At 33.4% G+C, this 17,234-nt stretch overlaps 2 protein-coding genes across 3 annotated transcripts; one reads left to right on the forward strand and one right to left on the reverse strand.

Annotated features, from left to right (window-relative positions):
- The first annotated feature begins 5,055 nt into the window (after positions 1 to 5,055).
- LOC131650729 (uncharacterized) lies at positions 5,056 to 7,889 on the forward strand. Its single transcript, XM_058920429.1, has 6 exons — positions 5,056 to 5,428; positions 5,517 to 5,599; positions 6,318 to 6,404; positions 6,645 to 6,793; positions 7,008 to 7,139; positions 7,389 to 7,889. The coding sequence occupies exons 1-6, from the start codon at positions 5,290 to 5,292 to the stop codon at positions 7,576 to 7,578; spliced, it is 780 nt and encodes a 259-aa protein (XP_058776412.1). The 5' UTR covers positions 5,056 to 5,289; the 3' UTR covers positions 7,579 to 7,889.
- A 1,182-nt stretch (positions 7,890 to 9,071) lies between these two features.
- Positions 9,072 to 13,152, reverse strand: LOC131650728 (uncharacterized). 2 transcript variants are annotated; one of them, XM_058920428.1, is made up of 10 exons: positions 12,945 to 13,152; positions 12,437 to 12,799; positions 11,623 to 11,656; positions 11,433 to 11,457; positions 11,245 to 11,342; positions 10,495 to 10,584; positions 10,073 to 10,138; positions 9,898 to 9,989; positions 9,767 to 9,814; positions 9,072 to 9,439 (listed from the first exon to the last, which is right to left on the reverse strand). In XM_058920428.1, exons 2-10 carry the CDS (start codon positions 12,781 to 12,783, stop codon positions 9,322 to 9,324), a joined length of 918 nt encoding a protein of 305 aa, XP_058776411.1. In that variant the 5' UTR covers positions 12,784 to 12,799; positions 12,945 to 13,152; the 3' UTR covers positions 9,072 to 9,321. The 2 variants fall into 2 exon arrangements, with proteins under 2 accessions (XP_058776411.1, XP_058776410.1); XM_058920427.1 differs by having other exon boundaries at positions 11,245 to 11,457; positions 12,945 to 13,145.
- Positions 13,153 to 17,234: the final 4,082 nt, after the last annotated feature.

The following is a 17,234-nucleotide window of genomic DNA, read 5'->3' on the forward strand; positions in this document are numbered from 1 at the left end:
GTTTTATTCCCCGAGTGCTACGTATCAAAGCAAGACACCAACTCGACTAACATCAACTAAAGACTTCATAAAATCACTTCAAAACTTCCACTGCTATCTTGAGTACCTGTCTGTTTCCCACGGTAAGGGAAACATCATTCAGAAGGGGTGAGATATCGAAAGATATAAACAAAAGTATGATAATTAATATATTAGATCAGATCATAAGATTATCACCACCTTCAAACAACAGTTATAATAACATCTAGCAACAAGTTATAACAACAATTATAACAACCATCAGCAACAACTATTATCACAATAATTACAATAATTATTTTGCAACTCAAACCAACACAACTTATATCAACATCAACTCATATCAACATTAACTTCACAACGACTCAAAATGCGACACTACTATGACCATGCATGTGGTACCCAGGGCTTCAGCCCCCATCGCTAGTTGCTAGTTAAACTGAGGCATCAAGGCATAAGCCTTCGTCACTAATTTTCCAATCCAGGCCATCGCCAAAATGCATATGTATATGAATGCAACAAACACATACAACAACAACAACATCATCGTCACAAAAGGCATAAGCCTATATCGTCGCTATACCAATAAATAGAGGTATACATCGTCACTGAAACATACTTCAACTTCGCATAAAACAACAACAATATACACATCGCTCATAAATCACAAAGAAATAACAACACAACGTACTTATCATAATTCACAAAACAAGCCGATTACAATCAACTACTAGCATATACGAACTACCTCTATAATTTTCAATTAATTTCGGATAACTAAATACACCTAATCTCACATACAATCATCATATTCCCGGTTATATAATTCGAACCCCACCCTTACCTTGGTAAATATGGACTCTTTCATCATAGCTCTAAGTTTTTCTCCAAAAGAAATTCTTTCTAACATCAATTGGAAACACACCTAAACACCAGTTCGGGAATCAGCTTATCAGACGAACTTAAAACCCTCAAAATCAAAATCGCTCCGGTCAGAAGTTACCTCTATGAGTCAGGAACATTGTGTCCAAGTACCATGACGATCCAACGGTTAGATTCAGAGATACGCCCGATTTGGCAAGGTGACTCTATGCTGAAACTTGCTGCGAAAAATAAGGCTTCCTCCATAATTTTCTTCTTCTCTCAAGTGCTCCTCCCTTCTTTCTCTTCTCTTTTCTATTTTTCCTTTCTCCCCAAAAATAAGTTATGAGACTCAACCTCTAAAACCCTAATTTTCTCCTCTTACTATCTCTTTTCTCTTAATGGGCTTAACCCATAATCCATCTATTACGTTTCTACTACTAAGGCCCAGTTAATTATATCTCTCATACAACTTAATTAACCCAAATAACACAAACACACGTACAATTAAATATTTCAAATAATTATTATATCAAATAATAACTAAATAAATAAATAATATTAAAAAATACCAAATAGTATAATTACTAATATAATTAATAAAAATATTAATAAAATCGGGATATTACAACTCTCCTCCACTTAGAATATTTTCGTCCTCGAAAATCTATACGACATCACCATACTTAACACATCCTTCACATCCAATCCTTCGATCAAACGACAACCCGGTCACGGTTTAAATCTAGTACTTATTCCATCAATCTTCTAATACGATTGCAACATAATCCTTACTAGCTTGCCAACCATTTTAGCAATATCTTGAAACATCTTACAACGTAGCAATAGCTACCACTTGCTTACATCTGGTTATACAATCTCCCTTCATCGTCCTCAGCAACCTATTCAACACCAAACGCATACGCAGTTCTTATTTCCATACTTGTCAATACCTTTCATAATCATCAAATAAAATATAATTTAGTGATAAATAATTAATTTCAATCTAATCAAAATGGTTATGATACATTATGATTCTTGTTGGTCATTTTTTAGCTCCATCTTATTTCAACCATTTTCACTTGTTCAGTCAAAGCATTTTACTTTGGTTGGAGGGGATCAAATGTTCATTTCTTTTATTTGCCCGATCAATTAGGCCACGTCTATATCCTCCTCCTTAGCCTCACCCTTCTTTTTGGTATTGCTATAAAACCTGGTAAATTCCCTTTGCTCCCATAAAGTCAGCGTTGATCGTGGTCGATTCACCATGTACATTATGGTTTTGAGTTTAAGATTGATGAGGGAAGCTACCACATCTAGGGTCGCTGCAAAAGGCCTACCCAAGATGAAGTTGTACACTCTCTTCTTGCATGGGATAACAAAGAATTGAGCGTCAATGGTCCTAGTGTCTCTTCCATCCCATAGAGTAACCATCAACTTTACATACCCCAAGGAAGGGTCACGATGTCGTTGAAGGTTTGCAGGCAAGACCCTTCATAGGGCTACAACTTTTCTTTCTTCAATCCCATCTTTTAAAAACGATCAGAGTCCATAATATTGAAGGAACTCCTTCTATCAATCTATATCCTAGATACGTCGAAGTTGGAGATCAGGGTCGTAATGATGAGGGGAAATTTTCATCAGGGATTCCCCAATTTTTCTCTCACCATATAGGAATATTTAATAGGGGATTCTTTCATACTCCACAAACAAATGAGAAGGGAACACCTATACCGAGAGCCCTAAATCGTGTTTGGACACTCCTTTAGATCCTCTTTCTGTGACGTGTTCAACAGAGTGTACTAATCAAACCTTGGACAAGTCCTGCATTTGCTTTCTTCTTTCTTCCGACCATAATCCTTTATCGGATAACTCTCTATAATCGAGTAACCTTTCCACAAACACCTGGAATTTTAATGTTGCACCATCAAATACATATTGTTCAACAGCTCATTAGCCCCTTGTTGGCTAAGATTAGCTTGCGATATGGGTGTTCAGGGTGCGGTTTGGATTAGTTTTGAGATATAAACTCACTTGATCCAAAGATAAATTTATTTGCGATTTGGTTCCGTTTTGGATGACTGATTAAAAAAATTGATCTGATCCAATTTCATGCGGTTTAATTTGAATCGTATTTTGAATATCTAAATTACAAATTATATTTATTATTAAGATTATAAAATTCTAATAAATAATACATTTAATATAATATATAACATATATTATATTAAAAATTAATATTACAAAATGAGAAAGATCGATTATGGTTTAAACAAATAAAATAATAAAAACAAATAAAATAAACTAAACTAGTAAATTGTATAAAAAATAAGTATTATCGAATAAAAAATTAACACAATATATCATATTAATAAAAAATAAATAAGTATAAACATATATACTTGGTTCTCTTTCATAATACTCTTTCATATACAAGCGATTTTGTTCGGTTTGGATCGGTTTTGAAAAGTCAATCCAAAATCTGATCTTAATCGAGCGATTTTTACAAAATGACATCCAAAAACATCCTAATATTTGTTTTTTTTTGCGGTTTTTGGTTTTTTTATCAGTTTACGATTTTTAAATGGATCGATTTGGACTTGAACACCCGTAGCTCACAAGAGTTGGAAATCAGGAAGTGTTTCACATTCACTCACATCAAGTAGCAATGTGGGTTTGAAGGAAGGCTCGCCAAAGTAGAGTTATGGAGCGGTTCCAGGGAATGAAGGAGGTTGAGATATTTCTGGATCTACCCTAGGTTGGACAAAGCTTGATGGTGAAGGAACAAAAGGAGTCGTCAACACCTGATCGTCTGTCCCTCAAGAGGAGGAACGAATTGATTCTCTATCAAGATGGGATCATTTGTTCCTCTAAGATGAGGAAATAGGATTCTTAGTCGTCTGCCGTCGAACGACGTAATGAATGGCTTTGGTAGTTGCCATCATTTTGTGCATCAGATGTAGCGGCATTGGTACAAAAATCAGAGGAATTGGTCTGGAGATGGGGAGTTATGCTTCAATTAGAAGGAGATCTAGATTTGATTCAGTTGAATAAAAAATTAGTGAATCGTGAAATTTTCAAGAATCAAGTGTCGATTCCCACAGGCGACGTCGATGTTATGTTTAGGACTTTGTGGAGATTAGTGGAGTGAGATCCACAACGAGTTACGATGGTTTTGGGTTTTAGATATGGTGAAACATGAGGGGGACTGACCTGCAAGATTAGTACTCTAACATACAAGTAAGTAAGAGAGTGATAAATAAAATTTGAGTGAAAAAATGAATTGTACCTTGAGAGTGATGTGCCTTATCCTTTAAATAAAATAGGTAGTTGATAAATACACGTGAGTATGTGGCTGACCACTGGGTTGTTTTTTATTTTTATGCAGGATGATTTCGTGAAGAAAATTCTATTCTATGGAGAAAAAATGGGATCACATAATTTCTTTGTGACTAATGTTTATCCAACTAATAGACTTGGTCTTGTGGCCGACTTGGAACAAATATCTAAAAAAATATATTAGACAATTCATGACATTATGATTAGCTTTTTTAAGGCTATCGTTATTAACACTAAAAAATTGACACCCAATTTTAAATGTACAAATATCATTTCTCTGATTGAATACAACAAATAAGATTGATTAAATTTCTTCATTATTTGATTATTGTGAATAATTTTATAAGGAACTAACACCGTAAATATTTCAATCATTCTCGATGTGTATTAAATTGGATAATTAAAAAAATAATGTAAGAATGATGTTAAATTGCATAGTTGTCTATGCATGTTAAATTAGTATATAGAAAATGTTATCCTAAACAATCCTTAATCCTTAGATTAGGAAGATAGGACAAAAGAAGATGTATATGAACTGGAATGCCATGAAGAAAGGGGAAAATGATCATAAAATTAATGTTTTATTATTCTATATTAAATTTTAATTAAATAACTTGTGAACTAATATTGAGGCAATGTGTCAAAGATACTTCATTGTCAGCTATTAAATGTACCTACCACTTCTGAAAGGACAAAAAAATCTTAAAATTGTAAAATAAATAGAAAAAGCTAAAATTATCAAAATAAAGAGATGAATATTTAAACTTATCTATTAAAAAATATATTTTTTAAAAAATGATTAAAAAATGGTAGTATTGTAATTAAGGAGGGAGAGTATATACTAAAACGACACACCTTGTTGCAGTTTCGCTCTACAGTTCAAACCCCCTCGATTCTAGGTCGTCACCCCAGATCTGCTGATTTTAGCACCGTCAGCAGCCACCGTGTACGGCGGAAGACCTCCGCTTCCTATTCGAAACCCTCCGTCATCTTCTCACTCTCCAACCGTCGAGCACAACACAGAAACGAAACATCTTAACACTCTGAATCCAAAAAACCCTAAATTTCACAATGCAAGAGTTAGATCAATGGAAGGAACAGATTTCTCACCTCTTGAATGTCGCAAATGATTACATTCGTGAAATTCCAAGTGATCAACTCTATGCCGCTGCTGCTATCGCGGTTTTCACAACCCTAATTCTTCTCCTGCGTGAGTGAGTTCGTCTTGTTGCTGAATTCTTACTCTTTTGAATGATTTACAGTTTTTCACCGATGATTTTTTGTTTTTTTTTTTGTAGTTCGGTTTTTCAAGCGCAGCAAGGCTAACACCATTGTGTTGACCGGACTTAGTGGGAGTGGGAAAACTGTTATCTTCTATCAGGTAAGATGATAATAATGTTTAATTTAATTTTGTGTTAAACCTAAATTATTTTGGTTTAGTTGTTGAATTGATGAGTTACTGTATCTTCTTAATTTTGTTTATTTATGAAATGAACATTGCATTGCATGCGTGAAATGAAGTGATATTTAGGTAGAATGAATTGTAATGCAGGATTCTGTTTGTTTGTGGTATTTAGCAATTATAGTATTGAGCTAAGATTCTGAATATTGGGTCTATGATATGAAAACAATAAATAAATTGATTTTTGTAGGTCTAATTTGTGGTGAGCTTTTCGGTTATTGATGACGAGTTTTTGAACTGCATAACCTAGTTTAGTTTGTATTACTACGGCAAGAAAATACAATCGTGATTAATCAAGACTAAATATTGCTTGTATAGTTTATGTAAGGGGAAAACAGTAATGTCAGTCACATATAGCGGGAGAAAGGGGCTATGTAGTTGATATAGCCACTATTTGACAGCATATCACATAACAATTGCGATTTGTTCAAATTCCACTACACTATAGCGTTGGTGTAGCTGCTATTTAACAACACTGAGAAAAAAGAATCAAGGTTAGGTGGTTGATAATAAACCGAAAGCATGTTATTAGTATTAGCATATTACATGGTGGGATATACAACTATTAATTTTCCTTCTAATCATAATTCCTGTGCTGACATAATGTTCTTGGCACACTTTCTTTTGCATGTGTCAGCTTAAGGATGGGTCTACTCATCAAGGTACTGTTACGTCGATGGAACCGAATGAAGACACTTTTATTCTTCATAGTGAAACAACGAAGGTAGTGTAAGCCTCCTGCACTCAAACACTCGGATGAATGTAGTAGTTTAGTCCTGCATAGATTGTTACTCTCACCTCGATTAAATGAGAATATTCATCCTTTGTTGTTAATTTGAGAAACACTTTTGCTTTTCAAATTGGTTGAAACTATATATAATATTCATATGTTTCATTAATAATGATTTGCAATCAGACCATATAATAGACCAAATATTGTCTTATGGATTTTATACTGTGACAGAAGGGAAAGATAAAACCGGTTCATATTGTTGATGTTCCCGGACATTCTCGTCTTCGACCCAAATTGGATGAGTACTTGCCTCAAGCAGCTGGCACCGTCTTTGTTGTTGATGCTTTGGACTTCTTACCGAATTGCCGTGCTGCCTCAGAGTAATTCCTTTCTTCATTAAGTTGCCAGTCATCATCTTTTAATAAAGTAACACTTTGTCAGTATTAGCTGTAAACCCACTGCAAGGAATGTTTAAAACTCTTAAGATGTTACATCATTATAATTTTAATAAGTTATCATTTCTCACTTTTCCTGAGAAAGAAGGGATAACAGTAATTTTACAAAGAAACTGACATTTTTGTTTTATGTATTAAGGTACCTATATGATCTGTTGACTAAGGGAAGTGTTGTGAGGAAGAAGATTCCACTGCTTATTCTCTGCAACAAAACCGACAAAGTCACTGCTCACACCAAAGAATTTATCTGCAGACAACTCGAAAAAGAAATGTATGGCTTCATGTCATTAAATTTGATTACCTTTACTCATTTTATCATTCAACAATTACTTCGTCCATGTCCCTGTCTGTATGCACATCCATATGCTGTTGATTGGTTATATTGAAGAAATGTATTATATTTTCTTTTATCTAATCAAACTCTCCCAGCTTCAATACAGACATATCATGCAATGTATGGTAATCTGATTCTTTTCATGATTTCACCTGTCGGCTACTCAGCTAGTTGTTTCTTTTTCAGCGACAAATTACGGGCATCAAGAAGTGCAGTTTCAGATGCTGACGTTACAAATGAGTTTACTCTGGGGGTGCCTGGTGAGCCATTCTCGTTTAAACAGTGCTCTAACACAGTTACAACTGCAGATGCTTCTGGTTTAACTGGAGAGATATCTCAGCTAGAAGAGTTTATCAGACAACATGTGAAGCCATAGCTGAATATTATGTTTAAACTTAGATTGTTGTAAAATGAAATCTGTTCCAAATGGGTTGTTCCTTTTGGTTTTTACCTCTTAAAACTCAACACAGCCTGAACTAAAAGAAAAAGGGAGGGGGAGGGACAGGGTAGGAATCACTATGTTGGGATAAATGAAGATTTGGAAGTCATGGAATATTGATTGGACTATAATGATTCAACTTTATGTCCCAGTACTTGCATTTTCTTTAATATGCTCGTCACCGATACTTAAACGAGAATCTCTCTTTTGAAAACAGGGGACATAATTTCATTTAGTTACATCTAGCTTTTGTTCTCGGCTTTATTTTGAGAATGTTTTGTTGGCTGTTTTCCATTGGTTTCATAATAAGAAAAATATACATGGTCCTTAACAGCATGATGCAACTTTGAATATTATCTCCCCTATCTTGCAATCATGTTGACCCTTCTCATCAAGTTGAGAGATGAATGATTTTCTATTTTGTCTCGCAATAGCAGAGTGATACAAAATTTCATCATTTTAAATTCACTGTCTTATTTTTTAAATTGTGGGATCAAATTTGGATTTCATTTCACACATTACTCAATTATCATTCGCGGGAAACTTTTTGAAGACTTGTGAGAAGCGTTTTGGATTTGAAATTATTTGTTATTGGTGGGACATAGAGAATGAATATATTCTCAAAATTGCATTGATAGGGAATGAATATAGAGCTCTCAGATGACATAACTCCTCTTATTACAAGGCCGAGAACAAAATTATGTACAAAAATATAACTGTACAAGGGATCTAAGAAATGCCATGATTTCATGTCACTTAATATTTTTCATAAGTTAGAAGATGGAAAGTGTAACAATGCAGCACTGCTCGTGGAGTTTACAATGCAGCATTGCTCTATTATTTTAAATGGAAAGAGTTAGCAACTCTTTTTTAACACTCTTTTTATTATACTTTTAGTTGTTAAATTTCTAATGAGTCATACAAAATCATTTGAATTCCACTTAAATTAGGAGGTATCTATATAAATTCCATCTAGTAAAAGAGTTGTGTTAAAGAAAAAAAAGGGTGTTCTTAACATAATCCAGTTTTTACCATCTTGCATATAAACATTGCACGCCAAGGAAGCCATATGCATGTAAAGCACTTGGAGATAACTACATTGATCTCTATTGGAGTTTGTGCCAATTATACCAACACCATTTTTTATGCCAATTATACCTACCTCATGTTCTTAAACTTTGATATTTTTTCCTTTTTAATATTTTATCTTACTTGCAACAACTCCAACTATTACTTAATCTATACTACTCCGGCATGATTTATAAGCAAATATTCTCTTAGATTCATTGAATAATGAATGTATCTAGTCTACATAAAAGACCAGATACATTCATTATTCAATAAATCTAAAAAAAAGCATATTTGCTTATAAATAAAGCCAGAGGGAGGATCTTTTAATTTACTTAAGATAATTTAATCTATGTATGATATGGTGGAAACTTTTAACTTTGATGGAAGACATCACAACAAACACCAACTTACAAAACAGATCAGAGAACTTTTATGAGTTTAATCTTACATCATAAATACAAATATGCATCCTCAAAACTACCCCTGCATAAAAATGCAACCTCTGTACATTTTTTTTAGGGCCTAAGAGGATCTAAATTTAATCTTCACAAATCAAAATGCTTTGGACAGCTCTACTCCAAAGATTAATTAATGTTTGGAATGCTGTTTTCATCGTACAAATTGACAACAACCAGGACACAATTTTGACAACCACAAGTGCTTCAACTTCACTATTAAGGCAAAGATGGCATAGCATGGAATGTGAATTATGCCAACAGCCAAGTACCTATAAAGTCCAGAAAGATGGCAATAAACATATATCAGCTGAAATAGCCCGCTCCAATCAACGATATAAATTTCATATCCGGCAATTGTTGATATGTTTGGATTTGTGGTTTAAGATCGAGTGAAGTGAAACACAATGGAATGGTAAAATTAATTTTTTTTTATTTTAAATATTGCCAGTCTACTCCATTTTACCAATCCAAACATACCCGAGTCAGCAAAAATAAGATTTACATGCGATGTTACACGGTAAACTGTTTCCTGCTTGCAAGTTTATTTTAAGTTTCATATATTTGAAGACCTTGACCAACTGAATTTAAGAACATACCATAAGGGTGCAAATGGGGATGACAAATCAAGGAAAGGATAAGGCCACCTGTAATGAAAGGTTAGGAAGTTTATGAACAGAATTGTACCAATTGAAAAGCCATAGAAATAAGATATGATAAACGTTTTTACCAAAGCGAAACAACGGCATGGATGAACCACTGAAAAATCACAAATGCAGCCGTCCACAAGATAAAATATGCAAATCGAAACACTGGAAAGCTCTGCACGTGTTTAAAAGAAATAGTTGTAAATTTAAAGTAGATAATTACGAGAAATATAAGAAAAAGAGAAAAAATAAACTCACCATGGAGTTTAATGATGTTTCGCCAAGGAGGAGCACAGCATTAACAGAGTGCATACCAACCGTAAACTGCAAATTGAAAAGTGAAAACATTTTCACATAAACTCTGTAACCAACAATGCTTTGATGTTGATTCTATGCCAATAGCCTAGTATCATCAATAATCAAAGGAAATCTCTAAACTGTTTTAACCTTTTAACTAAAATGAAACTACTAAGCACACACCAAACATTTTTCTATGTGGCTGCATTTATTAGGGATTAAGTTTTTATTTCCTCATCTTTTTCTGTTGCTTCTTTTTTCTTTCTTATCTTATGTAGTAAAAGAAAATGCCAAACAATCCCCAAAAACCTTATCAGTATATTAGTAAAACTCCTAACCAAAAGAAAATATTACAGGCCAGCAAAAAAATCGATTATACTCACTATATCGAGACGGAAGTCTTTGGGTGTCATAAAAGGATAAAGAACGAGCCAGAATACACTGTCAGTGAGCATCGAAGCACCTGCACAAGTCTACATATTTAAAAGAAAATTAAAACCAATTGATAGATTGCCCCGAAGTTTAATCAGTTAATAACACAATAAAATCCAAATACAGTTAAAGAGAATAACACAATAAAATCCAAATACAGTTAAAGAGAGACTGCAGCCTTTTGCAAACTTCTGATAGTAGCACAATTATTCATCAGCAATCCCATTTTTAAAAATAATAAGCTTTGGATTTCAATTAAAGTTTTGAATATTTTACTTTTTATTCAAATAATTAACCAGGAATTTTTAATCTAGAGGGTTGTTAATATCAATTAAATTTCTTGGTAAGGATAGCATAACTACTACTCTAATCTAAGTATAGAGCCGAATCCTTTTTCAGCCAAATGATGTTTCGCAGTAAATGGAAAATAACAGTTTGTTGAAATTCCACTACGTTACAATGCTACTATAGTCACCATTTGACAACACTTTGTATCAAAGCTCATATTGCATAACAATAACGACTCATTAAATTTTTCACTATGCTATAGTGTCATTATAGTCGCCATTTGACAATATCAATCAGCCCTAATTTGATCAAACACTATTACAGCAGAAACTATCTCACCTAAGTTGGACTCAGATGATTTAAATACCCTGAACTAAAAAAAAAAACACCAACAAAATCATTGAGTAAATTACCTGAAACATTATTTGAATAATATAACCCCATACACCAGCAGTATTCTGATTGATAGTTTCCCGAGAAGCATGAGAACTCTTAGATAGGATAGGTACATCTGCAATTCCATCAAGTGTAGGAGCAACATAAGAGCCTCGTTCTGCATCTAATGTATTTCCCTCAAATTTTGCGTGGTTAAAGTAAATACTATAGAAGGAGAAACAAGACGCAATCTGAAATTGAAATTAAGAGCGCAAGTTACTTGCAGAAGATTGAAATGAAAACAGAAAAACAAAGTTGATGGACATTTTCAGCCGATTTTTCTATGAAGCATATAATAGCAGAATTTCAATAATCTGACTAGATCAAATTCAAGAAAGATTAGAGAAGAGTAGTACCGCAAAGTAAATAGTGACCAAAGTAAATGTCCACCTGTTCAGTAGCCAAACAAAGATAGAGAATCAGCCAGCATAAAAGGAATGCTCAAGATAGCAGTGTTTCATCAAAAGAAAATTTCTTCACGAAAAAAGCTCACGAATTATAGTTAACCAATAAAATTGTTTCTTGGCCGAAAAACACGGTAAGTGAATAGCTATAAATTTGTGTCAGATTCTCAATTACATGTTCGTGATATTGCCATGAGCTATTTTTTCGTGACAAGTAGCATTTCCATTAGTAAAAAAGTGTCAATACTTTGCTTATTTAGTGGCATTGTACAATAGTTACAAGATTGACAATAAAGAGAGTGGAAAGAAGGCTTGAAATCCAGCTCTTTAATAGTATAGTACAGCAGATTACATGTAAAACATAAACACGTACAAATTAAATATATTAAGGAACCAACAACAGTTTACTTATTCAACATCAACGAAGAAAGCATGCAAGCAAACAATGTTGCCAAATTGCGACTATAGCTAGCTCTACAACAATGTATTATAGCAGAATTTAAATAAATCGCTATTGTTTTGCGACACGCTATTTAAAATAATGATTTGTCAAATTAAGGCACTATCATACTGAAATTTGAACAAACTGCTACTTTTCTGCGTGCTGAAATCGACACCATTGCATTCAAATCTATGAATCATGGAAATTTAGTTACTTAAAAAAAAAGTCTATAACTTATGTAACCTAATTTTCTAATTACATATCTAAGCAGCTTCAACATTCATGCAAGACAACAATATACAAGACATGTGTAACCTAACTTACTGAGTGTAGAAGTAAAATATGCCAGCACCAGCAACAACTACATTAGCAACAAGCAAACCCAAAAGCACAAGAAAAGCAATTATTCTATAAGCAAGAAGCCATTTAGGATTAATCCCTCTAACACAAGTAATCCATGCTTCATCTTCATACAGCAATCCAGCAGATTCCCGCCGCCCTTCTTCAACTACCCTCTCGTTTCTTGATTTATTGAATTCTTCATACCTCCATATCAAAAACGATCCCAATCCCATACTGAATAAAATAAACAGTGCTGAAAGGAAGAATCTCCAATTCAACCAGTAGCTTAAAGTATTGGTATCTGGCATCATGGTAGCAGTATTTTCCATATATCAATTGAGAATCCTGTTTATCATCATCATACGAAATTAAAGAGAATTAAGTCGGAAACATCTCGAATTCTATTTTTCAGCTTAAATGATAAGCACTTATGAATAAGCTGAAAACAGATTATGAAGCGAAAAGGCAAAGGAGTAGAAGAAGCACTTACAGTTGAGAAGTGAAATTCAATCAAGAGAGAGAGAGAGAGAGAGACGTATGCAGTATGAAGATGTGATGAATCACATAAACCACTAACCAATAATAATAAAGAAGGAAAAAATTAATATATATAAAATTGGTTTATGTGGTTGTTGTTGTTGTGATTGATGAATGATACCAAATTAAAGGCTTTTCTTGTGCTTATGCTAATAACAACACAAGGGATTTAAATTTAATGGGTTTTTCTGGTATAAAAATAAAAAGAGATTTAACCGTGTAAGTTAGTATTTAGATAGTTTAATAAAGGAGAATGGTTAGTTGTAACGAGAAAAAAGCTCACAAGTTAGAACAATATCATAATCTTTATATAAATTTGGCTTATTTATGTAACGTGTTTTTCGCCCAAAACGTAAGCAAAATAGAAAACTCTGATTATAATTAAGCATACGATGATAATGATTTATATATTAAGGATATAGTAGTAGTATTTATTAATATGTGGGTGAAAATTATTGTGGTTTTTAAGATAGAAAGGTGAATAAAGAGGAGTCTGCAAGTTCACGTGGTAGGAACTATTCAATTATGTATAGAAATGGCATAGTACATAATTCAAAATAACTGAGGACAGAGGACCAGAGGACAGGTCAATCATAATAACTGAGGTAAAAGAAATGGCATAGTACATAATTCAAAATGTTTTTTAATATAAAATATAGTTTTATTTTACATGGAAAAAACGTTTTCTTTTGTATACAAGGTAAACATATAGGTTTCTCAATTTTTTTTTTTTTTGAGTATATGTGTAATCGCAGTATACTATCTACTATCTATCAAATACTAAGAAATTGCTCAAACTGTCCATTTTGCCTTTCCCTTATAATTTTTTTTATCCATACAAAGGGTTAATCATGTAATTAACAAAATAAAAAATAGAACATGACAAATGTTGTGTTCTCATTGGTCCATTCTTTCAATTGTTGTACTTGCATACACCTTTTCCCTCCAACCTCTTCAATACCATTTTCATTCTCTCTCTTCCATTTTCTCTCGTCTCCCCTCCCTTCTCCATTAAACCCTAGCCGCCGTTGGCCCTTTCTCCGGCCACCACCACCTTAAATGAAAATATTAAGTCCATTTTCATATTCCCCATCTCACGGGTGTCACAAGGAACTGGTTGGATTTTTATCTCGAGCGATCTCGCCGTCGACCGTCGCCTCTCCTTCTCTGATAGTGCATCTCCTTCGTATTCCATAAATATTAAGTTTTTCATGTTTTAATTTTTAAAATTCATCGTTTATTGGTTAGCAATGCACTGAAGCGTGAACTCAAGAACACGAGAGAGAATAAAGTCGGTCAGAAAACGATGGTGTCTTAGCTTTAATGTTTGATTTCGGTAAGATTTACATTTGTAATGTTTTTCGTTTTCAATCTTTCTTTTCTCTTCCTTTTGGTTCTTTAATTTTTAATGGTTTTTGATGGGTCATTGTTGTGTTGGTTTTAACAAATCTAGAGACTCTGAAAATTTCTCAAACATCATTGTTGTGTTGGTTTTTGATGTATCATTGTTGTGTTGGTATTTGCAAAGGTAACATTTAAGCCTTCAAGTGGAGCAAGCTCTGCACTTCTGCCTTTGGTAAGTAACATCTAATCCTCCATCAATTTTCATAAATGGTATTGGCACTATCTGATAAATACTGATTTTGAAAGCAATATTTCAGATGGAAGCCATTCGTTTAAATTCACTGTGCCTCATACGCCGATGCCTTCATCTCCACCGTAAATCCATTATTTTAAACGAGCAACTTTGATACTTTCTAATATTTTGTAATACTTTCTAATACTTTGCAACTCTGTTACTTTCTAAAACTTTGTTGCATTTTACCTATTTGTGTTATTGCTTAAAAGAGTTTCATATTTTCAAATGTTTATGCTTAAAACAGTTTCATGTTTTCAAACGTTTAGGAAAGTGAAGAGTATCTTGAAATTGTGGATGAATTCAAGGAAGTTGTTCATGCGCGATGGTCAAGGCTATTGTTCAGGTTTGCATTTCTTATAGAACATGTTCTTGAGGTTTAAATTAGAAACTGGCTTACAATGACTACTTTTTTCAGTTCGAGGATTTCTAGATGAAGCGGGCTTTTGAAACTCTCAAACGACATCGCCAAAGGTTTTGCATGTTTAATGACGATATACAGGCGAGAAAGTGATATATCATATATGTGTTCAAGCATTTAAGTGATGGGTTGTGTCCTTAAGTAACTACTGAAACTTTGATTTCCCATAGATCCAAACCGTCCAGACACTTTCTCATCTGCAAGCATCTTCAATTGGAAGAGTCAATTGGAATAATATATTGCATTTAAGTGCAGTTCTGACTCCAGCAGGTTCATAGAGTATTGGGTTCCTGCACAGCTTTCCAGTTTGTAGCTTGAGTAGTATTGCTCAATATTGCTTTCAAACTCATTGCCGTTATGCTCAAGCCAAAAGTCTAATTATGTTGATGCCCTCCGTGACCTTATCATCTCAAGAAGGAAGGTAGACATGATAAGAAACATATAAGCTGAAACTTTGAATTTCACACAATGGCTGTCCAATTTTAGTTAAATTTTCCAGCTAGAGCCAGAACAAACTTGGACAGCTGTGCAACATCTTACCATTTCATAATCAGTGACCATGGTTCTACATTTTCTAAGTTTGGATTTGCATTTTGAAATTCTCACTTCTTGGTGCTACTTGGCTGTAGAAATGCTTAATCTACAAACATAACCGTCACTGCCCACTTTGAACAAGTTTTTATGGTCAAGTGTTTTCACCATAGAAACTAACATGTAGTATTCAAATTATTTGCAGGTTTCATTCCGAGTGAAGGTGAAAAGTTCCGCTCAGGGAATTTCTATGAATGAAGAGACACCACTTACCTGCTAATCCTAAATGTTCAGTGCTTGTGGCTAGAGATCCTGAAGATAGGACTGATTTGGTGATCACTTTACATGGTGACTCTATATTTGTAAGTTTCAATCTTCTGTTCATTTCCCATTAGTTATATATCATTTCTTTTTAGTGAACACTTTCAAGTTAAGGGTTTGTTTTGTGGTTGTCTGATGTTGTTATCTACTGATGTTGTTAATTATCAAACACAATTAGAATTGATGGAAAAGCACATCACCACACTAATACCGGTAGGCGAAGGAAAAACACATCTCATGTATTCTTCACATTTTTCAATTATAATCATTTTTTATGATTTTAAAATTTTCTACTATTATAAGTGATCTTGCCAGGTAATGCAACTTTATCATTTTACTGCATGTTGCAGTCGTTTTCTCCAGTTGGAATTTTTGTGGGATACAACTTTCCTTCGACTCTTAGTTTCTCGGCTAACGATAGTCCAATGTCGCTGCAAGTTTGTCAGTCGTATCCATTACATGATTTATATATTGTATTTGAAATGGAATCATATTCATTTTGAAAGTGATAATATCGTCGGTTTTGTTTTTTAATAGATTTTGATTCATTCTGCATATGTTTGCTTTTCCTTTGAACTTCTTACCTTTCTGGAAAAATATGAATTGCTACTTTCATTTTTTTAGTGAACTGCTACTGTAATTTTTTTTGGTCACTTGGTTTTTGATACTTTAATTAGAATCCACTATGTTTTAACTCATTATTCTATGCTCACTCACGTTATGTCACAACATGAGTGAACTAGTGTGCAATGCATGTTCCTTTACGCAGAATAACCTATATGCATATCTTAGTATCTATACTCAGTCTACCTTATCAAACCAACAAATTTGGAGTCCAAAGACATGTTCAACCACTACCCTAACTAAGAGGATTACTGATACAATTGGCCTCAATGACATTTTAGCTGCTGAAATTCTAACCCAAAATTATTCACCAAAATGAAATATAGAAGAAAGAATGATCAGTATTTTATGACTTTGTCTTTTGAGTGTGTTTACACATATTTTGTAATGGTATACCTTAAACTATATGTTCATAAGTTAATACAGTTTCATGTGTTTCTCTATTTTAGTTATAAATTATTGACCATATATATAACTACTACCTACAACTTTTTTCTATGTCAGTTAATACTTAATATTAACTGACTTTGAATAGATAACATTTATGGATTTTCTGCACAATATGATATGTCATGGTAGTCATGCTTTTTCATTTGTTTATGTCTCTTAATATGTGTCTTAATCATTATGGTTTAAAATGTGAAAACCAACTTTTGAGTTAGTCTCATGTTCTTATATATGAACTTAACCTACTAATCTTACTGCTACTG

Source organism: Vicia villosa, linkage group LG2 (genome assembly GCF_029867415.1).
Source record: "Vicia villosa cultivar HV-30 ecotype Madison, WI linkage group LG2, Vvil1.0, whole genome shotgun sequence".
NCBI classification, from domain to species: domain Eukaryota; kingdom Viridiplantae; phylum Streptophyta; class Magnoliopsida; order Fabales; family Fabaceae; genus Vicia; species Vicia villosa.